Source organism: Phoca vitulina, unplaced genomic scaffold, assembly GCF_004348235.1.
Source record: "Phoca vitulina isolate PV1807 unplaced genomic scaffold, GSC_HSeal_1.0 scaffold31, whole genome shotgun sequence".
NCBI classification, from domain to species: Eukaryota; Metazoa; Chordata; class Mammalia; order Carnivora; family Phocidae; genus Phoca; species Phoca vitulina.
The window spans coordinates 20,607,834-20,627,199 of NW_022589734.1; the positions used below are offsets into that span (position 1 = coordinate 20,607,834).

The 19,366-nt window shown below is 40.4% G+C and overlaps 2 protein-coding genes across 5 annotated transcripts in view; both read left to right on the top strand.

Annotated features, from left to right (window-relative positions):
• CDKAL1 (CDK5 regulatory subunit associated protein 1 like 1) overlaps nucleotides 1-19,366 on the top strand; it is a 708,317-nt gene that overhangs the window by 547,735 nt on the left and 141,216 nt on the right. The gene's annotated exons all lie outside the window — the stretch shown is intronic.
• LOC116644927 (thioredoxin-like) lies at nucleotides 4,959-5,953 on the top strand. Its single transcript, XM_032424787.1, has one exon. It carries the CDS (start codon nucleotides 5,186-5,188, stop codon nucleotides 5,501-5,503), a length of 318 nt encoding a protein of 105 aa, XP_032280678.1. The 5' UTR covers nucleotides 4,959-5,185; the 3' UTR covers nucleotides 5,504-5,953.

Sequence of the window (19,366 nt, forward strand, 5' to 3'; positions counted from 1 at the left end):
TTTTATCTGGCAACCGAGGCTGCACGGGGATGACATATTACACTTTGGCAAATTGAGACAGAAGGGTGAAAAGAAAAGAAAATTCAAAATGGAATGAAATTTTTAAAAATGATTTTAAAACCTCCCCTGCATTTGGTGCGAAGGACGTAAGAATGTTTGTTCCTGTCCCTCATCCTATCCTTATTTGTATAACATGCCTGGCCTCCTCTCAAAGGCTGACACGTATGTCAGATATTTTAATTAAGAAGATAGAATTGGGGTGTCTGGGTGGCTCAGTAAGTTAAGCGTCTGCCTTCGGCTCAGGTCATGATCCCAGGGTCCTGGGATCGAGCCCCGCATCGAGCTCCCTGCTCGGCGGGGAGCCTGCTTCTCCCTCTCCCTCTGCCCCTCCTCCCTGCTCGTTTTCTCTTTCTCTCTCTCTCCCCCAAATAAATAAATAAAATCTTAAAAAAAGAAAAAGAAGATAGAACCTACCAGAGGGGAGCTGGGTGGGGGGATGGGAGAAATAGGTGGTAGGACTAAGGAGGGTACTTGTGATGCGCACCGGTGACGTTGGCAAGTGTTGAGTCATTATATTGTACACGGGAAGCTAGTGTTACACTGTATGTTAACCAACTGGAATTTAAATAAACACTTAAATAAAAAAGGATAAGGGGCGCCTGGGTGGCTCTGTCATTAGGCATCTACTTTCGGCTCAGGTCATGATCCTAGGGTCCTGGGATTGAGCCCCGCATCGCATCGGGCTCCCTGCTCAGCAGGAAGCCTGCTTCTCCCTCTCCTGCTTCCCCTGCTTGTGTTCCCTCTCTCACTGTCTCTCTGTGAAATAAATAAAATCTTAAAAGAAAAAAAAAAAAGAAGGAAGATAAAACAACTTACTCATTTGACCTTAGTTCTCTAAAATCTTGTAACAACATTTTACCCTGGGAAATCTGTCTGGAAAATTGCTTGGAAGACACAAACAGAAGTTAAATTAAAACCTTACCCATACCTTATTTTCAAGGAATAAGAATTTTCATTTCCCCCCTGAAAAGCACACTTTGTTTCTCGGCAATACTTTTTATCATAAAATATAATTAATGACTTCTTCGTAGCTGAAGTTATTTCTGTTGAGACGTGCGGAGAAACATTAATGCTAGTGATGCTCACAGCAAGCAATGTAGGCAGTCACTAGAGAAATGAGGAAGCTAGTTCTGCTTTTTCTCTCTCTCTCTCTCTCTTTAGCTCTACTCCTCAAGTTTTAAGACTGTCGAGAGTCCTGTGATTGGTGGAGTGTGGGTTGATGGTGTTTGCGGAATGGGCTCCCCAGGCCTGGCCTGTGTCTTCCTCAGCACATTATTAACAATGGCTGAAGGGCCCCAGTCTGTGCGCCCCTCTCCTGTGATTACCAGCCTGCCATACAGAGTCTGACTTGCACAATTTCCAGAATTCTGTTGACCAAAAATAGTGAAGTGCAAGTATTTCCACGGGCCAATAATTCATTCTCTCAAGGGTTTTTGCACAAGATTAAGAAGCCGGGATTACAGTTAGCATCTGTGGTGCGTTTTTTTTTTTTTTAAAGATTTTATTTATTTATTTGAGAGAGAGAGAATGAGAGAGAGCGAGCACATGAGAGGGGGGAGGGTCAGAGGGAGAAGCAGACTCCCCGCCGAGCAGGGAGCCCGATGCGGGACTCGATCCAGGGACTCCAGGATCACAACCTGAGCCGAAGGCAGTCACCCAACCAACTGAGCCACCCAGGCGCCTTGTGGTGCTTTTTTAGCGTACATGTTAACACTCTTCTTTTGAAATTGGAAAACTGGAATTTTAGCATCTGGGGAAAAAAAAAGTTAACTAGCTTCTTCTAATGACTGTTAATATTTTCCATTATTCAATACTACCTTTGGGTGCCTTTCAGAATTCCGGAGATATTTTAAATGCACACGTGTCAAATAAAAATAAAAGAGTTTTAAAAACTCAAGTTCTTTTTAATTTAGCTCCGTTAATATGTGGAACACACATGGGTAAGAAAGGAGACCATCCCATTTTTAATTACCGTAAAGTATAATAATCCAGCTACTGTGCATAAAACAAATCTCTAATTCACTTTAAGATTTTTTCTTTTGAAGGGGGATGATTTTAAAGCTGCTTGTTTCTCTTTACTCCTCACTTTTTATTTATCAACGCTTTCTTTTTCTGATTTTATTTAAAATTTTAAGTTGTTGCGGGTTAAGGTTTCATTTGACCTTTGCCCCCACCCCCACCCCCACCCCCAGGCGTTGTTACACTCTCCTGTTGTTTTCAGGTGTCTCTAGGTGCAAGCTGATTATCTTCCCCTATCTAGTCTTTGCATTCGTATTTTCTTACTATTCCACTTTTGCATTTCTCCACCCAGTTTCTTCGATATTCTTACCTTTTGCCCTCCATAATGTTTCCCCTTGGGACCTGCAGCATGGTGTATCCTGGTACTTCTCTTCTACTGGAGCTAGTCATTGACACCCCAACACTGGGGTCTGCCCCCCCTACATACTGTCTTAAACCATAGAGCTGGGAACACCTCCAGAGCTCATGCAGTCCCACCTTGCCCGCATCCCATCTCTGCTGTGTAGGTGAGGAAAAGCTTCCTTTGTCCTGTTGAGTTCATCCTTCAGAACCTAGTTTAATTTCCCCTTCTTTGCATCTTCTCTGACACCCACAGAAAACTGTTCTCACGCTACCCCTCTGACGTGCAAATGCCTTTATTACTTGCCTTGTCATGCTCTGAGAACTCAGTTCCACTCAGTAAACGCAAGTTTTTCCCTGGGGGACAGGCGCAATAATGGGGATAAGAGGCTCCTAATCCAATGGGGCAGTAGAGGGAGATGGCAACAAATACTGCATTTAATTATGTTGCTCTGTTATATATTTATTTTTGGCATAACTATCCCACCCTACTACACTGCAGATGTCTTTAGGACAGAGATCGTATCTTGTTTTTCTTCCCCCCTCTTCAAGAAAAGACCCTGAATTATGGACTAGAATTTAATGTGTTGTATATATGAAGTGTATTTTACTTTTCTTTTGATCTGCGTACCATAACTATACAAAAGCACTTGCCCATCATCCCACAGAATACAGGGTTAAAACCCAGTCTCTTAATGCCCCTTTTGTAGCTCTGCCACATCACTGCGTAGTTGGAATGTTCCAGGAGTAACGGCCACAGCTGGGGGAGCAGGTACTAAGTTGGTTCTTGGTTTTTAATTATAAAGTCGGTAACAGGATGCTTAATACTGTATTCAGAGAAAGCCTCCTCCTAACCCTTACAGACCCTTGTTCACTTCTCCAGAAGCAACCACTGTTTCTAGTTTTATGTGTAGATTTCTAGGGTTATTTTTACCTATATAAGCACGTACCTACATCTGTGGTTTTATTTAGACACTTGCTTTTTTATTCAAATGTTAACATAGCTACAAATTCTTATGTTTCTTTTTTCATATGATAGCATATCTTGGAGATAATTTCAACCCATACATAAAGAGCTACCTCGTTCCTTTTTAAAAAGTAAATGGATATATTCTGTACCAGATGTTGACCATATCTAACTAGACTCTTACTGATGGATCTCTGGGTGGCTTCTGATCTTTTCATCTTACGGTAGTGCTGCGGTGCATAATCTCAGAAACGGGTCCTTTCATGTATGTATGAATATCAACTGTATGATAAATTTCTGGAAGTAGAATGGCTGTATCATAGGTGAGTGCGTTTTAAATCCTAAGGATCTCAAGTTACCCACTAAACAAGGTGTTCCAGAGGTAAAACAGTGTTTCCTTACACCCTCCCCTACACAGTGTCAACTAAGTTTTAATATCCTCTCCTCTTAGTCACAAACAAAGAATAATTTGGTCTTTGATTTTATATTGCTACCTCGACCTTGCCTTGCTGTGTGACCTTGCCAAGATACTTAACGTTTTCTTTACCTCTGTTTCCTCCGTAAAATGAGAATAATACTGTATTTCATAGACTCTAAAACGCTATTAATTACAAGTCTTGCCATTAATTTATGTAACACTAAGGAAGGAAAGAGGCATTGCTCATTATAATGTTGAGACACTGTTGATTAGAAGACACTTCTCAAACTGAGAGATGCTAAAATGTCAAGAAATGTGCTTTTTTAGAATTAGCGAAATTTGCTAGTACCTGCTTTATAGGACCATCAAAAGGGTGAAATGGAAGGCTTCTAGAAGATTACCCAGTGCATAATAAGTGCTCAGTGAAATGACCATTCTTGTTCTTATAGTAGAATTATAGTAATTAAAACAGCCCCACCACTAGTATCCAGCACATAGTACATCCTCAGTAACTGGTCCTGTTATCATCATTATTAATGCAAACTTATAGTTATTAGGAAACAAGTGGGATTTTGTCTGTTTTATTGAATACTTACTCTTCAACACTTAAAACAGGGCTTGGCATATGGAAAGCGCTCTATAAATATTTGTTGATTGAAGAAATTAATCTAGTTCTTCCTCCAGAACTTCAGTAGAAGTATATGTAGAAATCTTAATTTTTCCTGAGTAGCAGGTGCAGCGGCTGCTGATCTCAGGGTTCTGTGGTCTTTAACTTTCCTCTCCCTGCCCCGTACTTACCCAAACTTCCAGACCTCATTGCAAACCACATGATTTCATATTTAAAAAAAAAAAAAAAAAAAAAAACCTAGTCCTATGGAGCTCGGTGTAAACATTTAAAAATCAAAATTTTGGGCACCTGGGTGGCTCAGTTGGTTAAGCGTCTGCCTTCAGCTCAGGTCATGATCCCAGGGTCCTGGGATCGAGCCCCGCATCAGGTTCCCTGCTCAGCGGGAAGCCTGCTTCTCCCTTTGACCCTACCCCCTCTCATGTGCTCTCTGTCTCTCATTCTGTCTCTCTCAAATAAATAAATAAAATCTTTTAAAAAATTAAAAAAAATAAAAACCAAACTTATTTATAAAATCAAAAACTTTGAATAGAGGGGAATCTTCAGGATATTGTTGGTATAATTTTTTTTTCCTAAACTCTAGTCAAAGTGCATTTCATATAATATGTACAGGTTCCTAATGAGCATCTGATACGATTTGTGTAAGTCCTACATTTTAGAGTTTGCCTTTTAAAAATACAATACAGAAGCTCTGTCCGGCGTTTTGGATCCACTTTCATCGGTCCTTACAGTTGTTTGTCAGACCCCAGCCGCCAAAATGGTAAAGCAGATCGAGAGCGAGTATGCTTTTCAGGAAGCCTTGAACAGTGCAGGGGATAAACTTGTAGTAGTTGACTTCTCAGCCACTTGGTGCGGGCCTTGCAAAATGATCAAGCCTTCCTTTCATTCCCTGTCTGAGAAGTACTCCAACGTGGTGTTCCTTGAAGTAGACGTGGATGACTGTCAGGATGTTGTATCAGAGTGTGAAGTCAAATGCATGCCGACCTTCCAGTTTTTTAAAAACGGACAGAAGGTGGGTGAATTTTCTGGAGCTAATAAGGAAAAACTTGAAGCCACCATAAATGAATTAATCTAATTATGTTTTCTGAAAATATAACCAGCCCTTGGCTCTTGAAAACTTGTAATTTTTTTTATTTACTAAAAGGAAAGATCAAGTATGAAGACTCTATACCCAACTTTCATCTGATTATAAGTGACCCTATACCCTTTTAAAAAAAATACAATATATTCTTTTTACAACTGATCTAGTCTTGGGCTCTCTTTATGCATTCACTACAGAAAGAATAAAGAAATAAGACCTTTTATTTTGAAAGTACCATATATTTTTTTAGTTGAACCTGAGCTCTTATGGGAAGCCTTTTCTTCTTCTTCCTGGCTATACATATGTGGACTTTAGAAAAGTCTTCAGTATTACATAAAGTATATATCCTTTACATTCTGCTTTTTGAATTTTAGTATTTTCTCATTTCAGACTGATTGGTTCGATAGACTTTGCTTTATTTAACTTGGTTACAGGTATTAGAATATTTCCATGCAGCATAGGTCTGTTTTGACACTTCCAGAATTTAAAATGTAATATTGATTTAGTAACTTTAAAAAGGAAGATGTGAAATACAGACTTTGAGTATGTGTTCTAATAAATATTTGTATGTACATATTTGTGTATTATATAAAAGTATGCAGATAGAGATGCACACTGTAACTAAAATATAATCAGCTAATATCAAGATTAGCTGGCATAACCTAATTCTCCACAAACAGCCCATGTTTTCTGGCTGATGTTATTTTCCCAACCTTCTTACTAGCCTTAAAATTCTTTGAATGGTTTCAAGTGTACTCAGAAATTAAATGTGAATGCTTTTACCTTGCATTTAGTCGATAGTGTTCAGGTCAGAGTCTTGTTGAAAACTCAACCTATGTGCTAAATCAATATAGCATGTCCCTGCTCTGGGGCCCGCTGTGGAAGGAAGTGAAGCCCTCTTGCTCTCGTGCGAGCATCCTTATGTGGGGGAAGGTCACTCCCACACGTTCTAGAAGTCCACTTTTATCACAGACCCATCTGCTGATGTGTTTATCTGAGCTCACAGTCTCTCACCTTTCACTTACTTGAAGAAGATAAGGTCAAAACCTGAAAATTTGCTCAAAGAAAAAGAGAGGCAAACGTAATCTCTCCTACCGGAATACTGTCACAATCTGCAGTGAGGTTTAGAACCACAGATTAAAATTGCTGCTGAGCGATCACCAAGTGTGTGCCCCCGAAAGGTCAGCGGCTGCCGACACTCAGGTCTAGCAGTGATCCCTCTCTCTACTTCATTGGTGACTCAGCATCGCCTTTTGGCACTTGAAAGGCTTGAGCGTTCACCAATTTTCACTTTTGTTGTAACACGCAGAAGCACTCGTTTTTAAATAAAGACAAATGGTTTTAACTCATGCATGAAAAAACTCTTTTTCAAATGAAGTATTCATAATAACAGATCTTGAATATGTAACAGACATGCAATTAAAGCTTCCCTCAGGGATGGTGGAAACACTTACCTGGGTATATTTATTTCATAATATTCAGAGAATAAGTTCATGCGGTAATAATGCATCTTAGAGTATTGATCTCCACCGGGCCTTTCCTTCACCTTCTTGGCCTCTCCCTCCAGACTTCTTTGCATTGCTTTTTCCTCGAGCCCACGCACACCAGGGTTCTGTTCCTTGAGCACGCCCCACTGCCCCCATGCACCCAGGCCTGCGTGCCCCAGACTCCGGGGCCTTTCCTTTTGGTGGTGCCTCAGCCGTGTGGACTACATGCGGGGCTGACCTGATCCTCTCTCTACATGCTCTGTGTTTACTACCTTGATGCACACTAATACATCTTTCTGGCTACTTAGCCACAAACCACAATGGCATCCTGGACTTCTCCCTCTCCCTTCACCCACTACTTTTGGTTGGTCACATTTTTCCAAATCTGCGCTGTGATTCATCTAGGTAAGACCTCATCCCCTTTGCTGCTGCCTCTGGGCAGGCCTTCAGCAGTTGGCTGCTGGATTTCTTCATCTATCTCAGTCCGACTCCCCCATTTCCACCCTCACTGTCCTCCCAAACCCCAGTCCCTTCTCTCCCTGCTCTCCTGGGAATATTTCTAAAATGCCAAGCACATTGTGTTAAGCCCGTGTGTAAAATACTTTCCGAGCCGTCAGTCACAGAAGAAAAGCCCCAGCATGATGCATAAGGCCCTTGATGGCCAGTAGCTTCTCCCCTTGTACCTGGTACTCCAGCCTTACCAAGTGATATGCCTTCCCCAGTTACCCCACACTCAGAGGCTCTGTTTTCCGTGTCCGTGTTCGGGGTGCTTCCTCTCTCTCGAACCTGCTGTTACTTCCTTCACCTGCTTCATCTCTCCCCTTCAGAACGCAAAGCCAGCCATGTCCTTAGGAAGCCCTCCCTGTCGTCTCCTCCCCACCTCCCCCAGGGTGAGGCATCCCTTCAGTGTGCTCCCCCAGCCTCCTTGTCCACCTGTCTCCCCTGGATGACTGTGGACTTTTGGAGGACAGGCATTGTGTCAGTAGGGTCTGAGGCCCTGAAGGACCAGCGTGGTGGGTGACACACAGTAGATGTTCAAGAAAAGGTAATTTAAAGAAGGTGGTATTTTTCCAGGGTCTGATTGTCTCTCACACAGGTCCTCTGGAATATGCATTTCTGAAGCATCGTCAGTATTCCGTGCACACAGGGTAAATTAGAAAGCTTCTGTGAACAAGCAGTGGTTCCACTGGATTTCCGTATTTCATATTTAAAAGACATCTTTTCTATTCCCAGATATGTTCCATTTATATAAAATGAAGGAGAATGCTTTGAAAGCAGAGTGTGCTTTCTGCTGCAGCTATGTGAGGAATGGGTACAAGCTAACACAAACCCAGTGGCACATTAGGATCACCTGGGGTGCTTTAAAATATACGAATGCTTGGGTCCCACATGTCTGCACAACTTGTGTATGTGTGTGTGTGCGCGCATGTGACGTTGCTTCCAAATGCTCTAAATGAGATTATGCTAATTGGCGTCATTATAAAGTCATGCATTGCCATCTCAGCTGAGCCCTCGATCATAATCCTTTTTGCATCTGCACTCAGCTCCTTTTCCCATTTCTCCTGGCACTTGCCCTAAACATTTATCACTCTCCTACCACACCCCCACCTGTACCGTGTGTGCGTGTGCGCCCCCTGTGAATTGGTCTTCTGTTTATATAGCTCAAACAGCAGACCTGAGTATACCCTTCTGAATTTCTAGTTTTCCCCACATTGTACTTAATCTGATAATGTGACATAGCACTAGGATTCCTACTTGACTTATTGGATATTTTATTTAGAGCTATGTTGTGAATAACGCAACTCATGCTGGCTTCAACAGAGAGATAATTTATATTTATAATTTATTGGCTTCCTTAATTAAAATGTCGAGATAGATTTTTGCATTAAACAAGGCTTGATTCAGAACTCAGAGGGAGTCACTGCCAGCAATCTTTGCTATATCACTTGGCAGTCTGATCTATCAGCTATTCTCAGGCTCACCTCCTTAGAGTTAGCAAAGTGGCTGCTGTAGCACCGGGCATCACGCCTCATGCCACCAAGGATAGAGGAGAGAGCAGGCCACTGTCCTGGGAGATCCAACCAAAGTCCCATCAGCCTGACTGATTTGGGTTGTGTGCACGTCCCTGAATTTGGAGTTAATGTGTTGGTTGATTTAAGCCAGCCAGGATTCTCACCCCAGTAACGAGGGGTGCAATTAACCCACTTAAGCCACATTGGCTACACCCCTGAAGGAGGAAGGGGCAGGAGCGAATTCCCCAAGGAGTGAAGAAAGAATACAGAAAAGGCAACAATGAATCTTCACAGTAATATAAAGTATGATAATATCTATCTATAAGGGTTTCATCAACATTTGAACAAGATACTTTTAATCTGAAGTGTCACACATACATGTATAGTGAAATTGCTCGGTCATATTGGACCATTTTGAATTTCTAGTGAAGTGAATGCAAAAAAATAGTTATATGTTTTTTAAGCAACATATTTTTATAAACAATGTAAGAAATCACTCTTTGTCATTGAATTTGTGAATTTATTTATTTTTTTTTACAAGTAATAAAACTTACTCCACTAAATATTAGAAGTATGGTAAATAGAGTCTGAAGAACTGACTTCCAATTCATGTTTTGTCACTTGACTTTGGAGAAATTATTTTCTCTAATCACTAGTTTTGTTATCTGCCCAATGCAGATATAAGTAATACCTGTCTTATTTGACAGTCATTGTATCAAATGTGATAATGTATGTTAAAGCATGTAATAAAAAGGCACAGCACAGTTAATTGTTATCTATTATTTCACTACCTCATCAGGTTGACTTTACCTGGCCAAAGAAAATATCATTATAATTAAAATGTAATTCTGTTTTACTAACACATTGCCTTTATTACTGAAAACCTGTTTTGTTTTTATTTTTGTTTTTGTCCTAAGCCTCCGAGTAGTTTATAAAAGCATATAATACTATATCTTCAGGCAAAATAGGAAGAACCGTGTTGTTCACCCACAAAATCTGAGTCATTGCTGCAGTTGAGAATAAAAGCCAGGGCTTCTGGGGAGCAAAAGCGAATAGATGAACAGCCAAGTGCACAGCTTTCATTTTGTAATAACGGAAAGTGTATCATTCAAGAGGAGTGACAACCTTTTCTTAAGGCAAATTTCTAAATAGAACGTGTCCCATCCATCTTGCTGTTAAGGGGCATTGAACAGCATAATGGACCACCGTACCATAAAATTTACAAAACACAGTAAGCTCTGAAACTGTCTTGGACAGTTTTCAATAGAGAAGCACTCCAGCCTGGGTTTCAGTCTGCCATTTATTCGCTATGTAACGTAGACAATTTGCTTCACTTCTCTGAGCTAATCTCTAAAATGGAGATTTTAAAAAGTAGTACCTACCCCATGGGGTTATTAGAAGGAAGGAAAAAAGAGAACGTACGTGGGAGAGATGGGTACAGTGCTCTGAATGTAGTAAGTGCTTAATAAATTTTAGTGCTATGGTTATCTTTACAAACTCCATCAGTAAACATTTGTTGTTCTAATTAGGTATAAAAGACTCTTAGCAGGGAAGTGACTTTATTGTGATTAAAGCACGCCTGTGATTGGATACTAGAACGTCCCACCAGGGTCCCTCAACTGGATAAGAATCTAACTGGCTGGAGATCTAAAGGAGAAAAATGAAAATCTTGTCCGGTTCTCTCTGTGAGCTGATTAACTTGAAAGTCGTTTTAGAATAGCACTGAGGCAGTTTAAGATACTGTAACAGGGAAAGCCTGTGGTGGGAAGGGTCGGAAAGCGAACTAACACGTGTGAACCCAAAGTGAACCCTGTGATTCACACTTTCACCGACAAGACCTGCGCCTTACAGTGTGCTCGGGTGTGTGTCGTCTCGTCAGTGTCCCGTAGCCTACTTGGCACGGCCCGGCATCCCCGTACACCCACAGCGATGTCCTGCAGGATGCTCTCAGCTGTACCTCTCGCTTACCTCCCTCCCTCCAACACCCCCCCCCAGATAAGAAAGGACAGGGAGAAAACATAGAGCAATAGTACTGATCACTCTAGATATAACCCCAAATAAGATGACCTGATGTATGCCGATATATTGGTAATAGATGGAGTTTTACGTTTGTCCCTTAAGTAGTCAAAGTAACAGGGTGTGTGTTTAGAACCACTGAATGTTAGCACCGGGAGGAATTGTAAGGTCACCTTAATACAGTGCCACCTTTTTTTCTTCCTTCTTCCTCATTGAGGTATGGGAACCAAGGCCCACAGGACTTAAGTAGCACAGGCAGCTGTCTAATAATAAAACTGTACCTTAAAATCTGATCTGCTCCTTTCTCATCTCCTAGGCTTTTCACTTCACCACAAGATGTTTCTTTGGGGTTTTGATCACTGTTGTTTTTTTTTGTTTGTGGCTATTGTTGATTTTCAATATTTGCATTCTGCAGAATGAAAGCTCCTTTTATTTCCAGTTATTCTGCAATTCAGAACTCCAGTGCATTCCATCTGTTGGCAAACTGGACTTAACATTTGAAGCCCCTGAGGTTGATTTAAACTGGATTTGCTCAACAAAATGTGAATTTCTAGCTTACTTGGCTTTTATCAGAGGCCAGGCGTCCAGATCAGAGAAGTTAAAGTGGTTTAGTATAAGACCACTACTCTTGGGTTATATAGACCTATTGTGGGTTTATATAAAAGAAAGCAACTGTGGCTCTTCCCGTTTCACTTTTCTGCTGGCAAAAAGCCACAGAACGGGCCAGGCTAATGGTAATTCCTCTACTCCCTGGCAGACCTCCCATAGCCAGCCAGCACCCAAGGAATACAGTGGTGAGCGTTGGAAAACCAGGGTGGTGAGATGAAGGTATGGCAGAAATCACCGATGCCAGGACGAGAAAGACGTGCCAGTTTAGAACTGTCTTTGACTTTTTTGATCCTAGTGCTGTAAGTCTTTTTCCCCTCTGTACTAGCTGCCACAGTGGAATTTAAGAAAGCGTGTGCCCCAAGACTCCTTAACAGTACAGGGTAGTGCTTCTGGGACCCCAGAGTTCAATAAGCAGCTACACAACAGTATATTCAGTCTGATGCCAACATTATGTATCTGTGCTTCTGAATCATCTACTTTTTATATTAGGATTTACTATGATGAAGAATAAAAGGAGTAAATATTCCTTCCTTTTAAAAAGGCTGTGACTGGGCCAAAGGAAATTTGGATGACTCTGGATTTTTTCAAAATCTGGTTGGCTGTAATAATTTTAAATGTATTCTCTGTTTTAAATATATCACTGGGACGCCCGACTGGCTCGGTCGGTAGAGCATGGGACTCTGGATCTCAGGGCTGTGAGTTCAAGCTCCATGTTGGGTGTGGAGATGAGTTAAAAATAAAATCTTAAAAAAAAAAAAAAAGTCAGTCACTGAATTTTGGAGCTACCAGTTCTTCAGGACAGGTAATGCCTTTAGGGTCTTTATTCAGTTACATCTAGTTCTAGACAGAAACATAGTTTCTGTATCAGTTTAATTTTGACTCTCTTCTTGAACCATTTAGTGGTATGTTCTTCCGTGTTTTGAGCACAACTGCTTTTCTTTCATACCGTGCATCTTCATTACTTTGGCGAGGTCTGTATTATTATATGTCTTTCAGGAAGTCAACATGAGCAAGTCAAGAACTTGATTCTGGCCACCTGATGTTCAGGTTTTAGGAGAAGTAGCCCAGACACAAATTTCATGAGAGGGAGTCACTCAAAAGATAGCTGTCATTTTAGCATTCCCAACGCTGGAAACAAACAAACAAACAAACATAAAAACTCAGTGGTTACTCTAAAATGCTATCGATCCATTCAGAGCATTTAGTTATTTATGTTAAACTTTCACTGATTTGAACGAGCGTTGAGAGAGACCTGAAACTCCCATTAATCACATCCTGAACTAAGAAGGCGCAGACCTGTCCACCTAATGTGTGCCCATAAATGAACGTAATGTTAGTTATTCATTCAGCTTGCAGATCAGAGTCATACATTATGTATGCAAGGTCTGAATTAAGGAAAAATACTTTTAAATATGTTAAAGGAGTACAGTTCATTACTTTCAAGTAATTAAACAAATTCAGTATTCCAAGGAGGAGTACGTTGTGATTCTTTTCATGAGTAGATAAAAATGATACGTTTTCTAAGACATCAGTAAGACTTTAAAAAGGAAAGTAGTTGTTAACCACAGAAAAATTCTTAACTTAGCTGGTAATTAAAATAGTACAAATTTTAATTCGCAACGAAGTGTTATTTTCACCTATAAGATTATTAAGGATTTTTAAATTTAGACTACCAAGTACTGGATGGGAATATAAATTTAAGAAAGAGCCTCAGAGTTCATATTGCTTAGCTCAGCAATTCAGCTTCTGAACATCTGTTCTAAGGAAATAATCTTAAAGGCCAAAATGCCACCTTTCACAGTAATGTCCACTGCCTTATTAAATAATAGGAGAGAGAGAGCAAAAACTTAAACATCCACCATTGAGGAGACTAGCTATATGAGTCAATCATAGTGTGTATGTGCCGTGGAATAATATCCAACCAGTAAATATTATTTATACAGAATTTATTACAGCGTGGAAAATGCTCATATTTTTAGGGAAAAGATAGTAACAAAATTTCACGTAAGTTAGGGTGTCAGTCCTATAATAAAACAATGAAAAAAAAAAAAAAAATAGCCAAATTTTTAAAATCTCAAGCTTAACCATTCCACTTACGGTCTTATTTATATTAATATGCATAGTCACTCCTGTTTACATTATTGCTACAAAGGTAAAAGCAGGCTGTTCTCTTTCCAAATTATCTCACATGTCAAGTTATGCAGGCCGTGATATAATTTTTATGGTAAAGCAGAAACATCTTTAGATTTTCCAAATATCTTCACTCCTATTAGCCTTTTATATTTGTGGGTTTTAATGTATTATTTATCTCATTTTGCTACATAACTCTTCTGGAAGAAGTTTGTGTTCCTTGGCATTTTCTCCTTGCCTGCTTATCTGTCTCCCTCCCAAAACTCCACAAAATCAGAATTCCAATTGGTATTTCAGTGACTAGTAGGAACTGGAACCCATATATTTGTTTTGATTTTCCTTTTCAGGCCCCACAGCGCATGGGGATTATTTAACATTTTCTAAGCACACAGGATCCCTTTACAAAGACAAAGCACTTTGTGTTCCTATAGTTATTTTTATGTAAAGCTATTAAAGGAACGGGAAGCGTCTTCTTTCGGCCACCTTTCTCCCTACACCTTCCCCCAGAACAGTCATTAGCATTAAACATAACAGAGTTGAACCTTGTTTCCCACAGATTCCGCGGAGAAAGGCTGCAAAGTAACACTAAAGCATTTGGGGTTATTTGTAATAAAGCGCGTACAAGGGCAGCAAGATGCCAACTCACGTGTTGGGCAGACATTGGTATCTGGGTTGTCACTCTGTGGCGTGTCCCATCCTAAATCATACGGGGAGTGGGTCCTGTTTGACGGTTACTGTCATCAGTTCAAACATTATTCAAATAATTTAAAAGCTAATTTTTTTTTTTTTTTTAATTTTAAGGACCGGCTGTTTGGTTTGCCCGGGCTTTCTCAGCTCTGCTGCTCAGGGCTCCAGCAAGGAATGTTCCTGTGCCAGACTGTTTATCTAGCCAAGCCTGAGCCATGGCTTCTTTATCCCAGTGGGACACTGCAGCTATGTTCTTGGCGTTTTCTGCCTATTACCAGTTAGGGTCTGTGAACAGGATCTCCATTTGTGAGAACCTCATTGTGGATAGCACGCAGTGGTCTTTTCATTTTGATTGATGGTTCTGGTTCTGCACCATCTGGCTTCTGATAGGCTGCATTAATCATATCCTGAACTAAGAAAGTGTAGACATGTCTGTTTAATATGTACCCATACATAATGTAATATTAGTTATTCATTCAGCTTGCAAAACAGAGTCATAATGTATGCAAGGTCTTTATATAGTAAAACATAAATATTAATATGCGACCCATTAATGCTGTTTTTACTTGTACTAACCTCCCACTAGTACATTTGTTGATGAAGATTGAGGAATTAAGAGAAAGAAGAGCATGTGTGTATCTACGTGAACATATATAATCTTGCTGATGTTTTAAATGAATTTAGAGTGATGTATGTCTGTAATACTTATCTTACCCATATTTAGTTTATGTATCTGATTGCCTCTTAAAATACAGGTTAAATGCAAGCTGCAACACAGATTCCCTTTTTCTCATGTGAACTGCTTGCATCCAATGTAGGTCATCTGTTTGCTGAGGTCACTGGGGGTGTACGTGGCCCTGCTCTTTTGTGCTGCTCCCGGCTGGGCCCACTTTTGACACATTCTGTCCCCTGCTGTGTAATAACATCCAGAAAAGAGAGAGAAAGAGAGAGAGAGACACCAGGAGAGGCAGGATAGGAATTCACAAGTCAAACAAAGTTTGCTCCAGATTTAGGACCATCATACTTATCAGTAGCTTAAATTTGGTTTCAGAAATTTGCTAGGACCTTTTCCAGTTAAGAGAGATTTAGTGTGCATTAATCATAATCCTTTCAGTACCTAGTGGAGGGAGGGTAAGGGGATTTAAATTCTCGTGGGAAGTTACCTTGTGCAAAATTGCTAGAGCATATTTCTTGAGGTAGCAAATTAAAACCATAACTTCATAAAACACATTCTGTGTTTTATTAATTATGTTTTGTTGTAACAGTACTATATTCCTCTGTGGTTACATCTTCTTGTGTGTGCCCCGGATTCAAAGTATGTATTTTAATGAATTATACTATTGAAGAATGAGTGAAGATTAATGCTCGTGTGTTGCAGAATGCAAAATACGAACCACACTGTAACAGTAATCAATCATGGAATAATGCATGGGAAACAAGGCAGATGATCATAGTTTTTGCTGAGAAATAAGTAAGCTGCAGCTTCTGTGTGACACGTAATTTCAGTGAGGCTTAATTAGTCACATGAGCACGATGAGCAGTACCCATGGACGCTCTATAAAATGAAACACGGGTACAAACTGACATTTTAACATGTTGAAGATATTAAGATAGCCTATATAAAACGGAAAAAAAGTCACTTTAGGAGTATAATCAGTAAAATTAAACATTCAGTTCATCCATTTCTTATTTTAAAGGTATTTTTAGCTGTTTCATCCAGTACTTTAGAGCCCATTATTGCTTAATTCATCCTATTAATTTTTTTTTTTTAATACATTCACTGCTGAGAACACTGCATTGACAAACTGGAGAACAGAAAATCCATAATAAACAGGCCGATGACCATGAGAACACTAATGTAGTTCTAGGAATTTGTAAAAAGCCCCGCTTTTGCTGTGAGAAGGCAGGGGTCGGGCCTCGGCTCTGTCACTCGACTAGTTGAATGATGTTGGAAGTGGGTTCAGGCTGGCTGGCCTGTCTCCAGATTAGCCCTCCTTCTAAGATACCATAGTCTTAGTGAACTTTTTATCTAAAAGAAGGAATATCTTGAAGAACCTCAGACCTGATTTCTCATCTAAAAAATGGAGATCATCCCTGCTTCTGTCCACCTTTAGTGCTCACGAGGGTCAAATGAGTTCGCTGCATGCGTTATAAACTGTGAAATGCTATGAAAATATAGGTACTGTCATTTTTGTTCACTGAACTTCCCTGCATCTCCTCTGTTCTGTTCATGAGAGTTTGCGCCGGGATCCATCTTCCTCCTGTCACAGTAAATCCGAGAGGCGGTGTGATGGTGAATCTATGTGTTTCCTGGTGCTTAAGGTTCTCTTCTTGTAGGAGTTCCCTCCAGAGTTTACAGCAGAAGCTGAACACTCTTTTTTCCCCTGTAAAAGGACCATATGCTAGAGAAATACAGCATAACTTAATTTCCTTCTTCGGGCACATAGAAACTGTTGGACAGTGTTTCCTTAAAATTAAGGACATTCATTCTGAAGCTTGGATGGGACTGAAATGGGGGCGCGGGGGGAGCGCGGACTTTTAAACCAAAACATTTTATTAGTTCGGGGAGGCAGTGCGAAAATGACAGCTCTCAAAGGCCAGTGCATCGCTTCCTCGTCGGAGAACGGGGGCCACGGGGTGGGGGTGGGGGCGCAGGGACAGAGGGACAGTTAGCTCCCCTCTTCCACACGTTGTGGTCATTAGACTTCCATGCAAAGCGCAGCGAATCCCCAGAATGACAAATACACCTCTTTCAAATACAGAGATAGCAAGACACAAGTCGTTTTTAAATGTGTAACATTTTAATGAATCTACGCTGTTGTGTTTTTGCATTATCATGAATAGATGGACATTTACGTTATCGTTGAATCTGAAGCATTTGTTAATGTTCCCGGCTTGTGGGAAGGACACCTGGACATATGTATGGTTCTCCAGATCTGGGGAAAATGACTTCCATTCTGGGCTCTCTTTTGTGTACCCTTTGACTTTGGGTGAAATCAGGTATCCTCTATACGCTGTACCTAGTGTCCCAGAGCAGATTTCTATGTCTGGAAACAGTGTAGGTCGTGCCCTGAAGTCAACATTGTCAATGGGACTCACTCGTCATTGTATGAAATTTGACAACGAGTGTTCATTTGTTTGTTCAGCCACTGCAGACAGGACACGGAGAACACGGAGAGAAAGGTCTCCCGTGGTCCCGTCTATCAACACCCAGCGTGTTGAGGAGAACAGAGGCGAACAGCGAGTTTTACTTTGAACCGTCCTGTACAATACCACGAATACCACTGTTATTAATTACTGTAGTATTACTGATAGTGTTAACAGCAAGGCGTAAGTATCTTCTAAAGAAACCCCATTGTAAAAGTTTAAAACTTTGAAAGCACAAGGAACTCAGTACTATCTTCACATCTGAAAACAGTTGTGGGGACTGAGACTAATTAATTATTTGATTCAGATACATTTATTCCTCATTCCCCTAAGACCTAAAAATGCGCGTGTGTTTTCCCCTAAGACCTATATGCAGAGGTGTGTCTACCAATTCTCCGAGGACGTAATGGTCCCAACTTACCTTTTTGGGTTTCACATCTGTCTTAAATTATAGCCCAAAAACTGAGCACATACCTGTCCGTATAACCGTCCAGAGCTTTTTCCTTAATAACACCGTGCTCTTGTATATTATTTCTTTTGATTCGATTTCAAATCATAAAGATAATTCTGAGGAACTACTTCCTAGCTATCTCTCCTATACTATAATAAATTATTTGCCCTCTACTTTTCCCGGAAGCCTCCAAGGTTATTGACAGTCCAGACTGATGGCTACCGTCGCCATCTCCTCACCACCCCACCCCTCCATATTAATGTGTCCTGTCCCGTCTTCACAACCATTGAATACAGTGATTGGAATAAAAGCAGGAAGCTACTGGAAGGGGCTGGAGGGTGGGACGGTCATGCATTATGCAGAGTTTGTCAGCATTAATGCGAACAAAAGGTCACCAAGACTCATCACATTTATAATGGGGAGGGAACATTTGCTTTTTAGAATTTCTAGTGTCATAGTTAACCTAGGATGCTGCAGTGATTTTGTTTCAAGTTGAAGATAGTGTTCTTGCTATAAAAAAAAAAAAACTATTTATTTTTAGTAATGGTTGATCAACCTGTGTACTACCGGTTACGAGTTATTTCAGTCGTTTACCAGCTGCACTTGACCTTCACTGCCAAAGGCAGATCCACCCTTCTTAACTTCCTTTTCCACAGCCTGTTACAGTTTTCAAATGTTAGTTAAAGCATGAAAAAGCCTTGAAATGATAAATAGATGAGATATTCTAAGTATATGAGATACTTATCTTTTGAAAGAGTCTTTATTTTTATGAAGTGGGGTTTTTTTAATGAAGCATATATAAAAATGTGAATTGGTTTTCTTTTCTAAAGCAGTAATTTCATTAGAATTCTTCATGAAGAGAACCTATTTGTGGGGTGAAATGACAGCATGATTGCTATTTAAGCGCATTATTTTCAAATGGCAGAGACAGAGGCTCATGAAAGGAGAGTCTCTTAAATGGCTAATGTAACTAAATGTTGGACGAGATGGGGAGATGCTTGTCAGAATCCAGGGACTTATAGCCATGGGTGTCCATATTCTTCCCAGGAGCGGAAAGTCTTAGTATCACAGCTATTCAACTTCTATTCCCCTTGTATTGTTTATAAACATCTCTAGAACCGTTCTCTAGGTAACACATACACGTGCCTGGTCCTCCGCGTTTCCTCCTTCTTTCTGTCTCATTTCCGTTTTGTTCTGGGTGTTTTATTTTCCCCTCCCTCCCTTGAACAGTAACATAGCGGTTCACCCTCATGTGTATTACCGGAGTCATATTTTTGTTTCAAATGATGCTTGTAGCCTTCAACCCTAAAAGATCTGG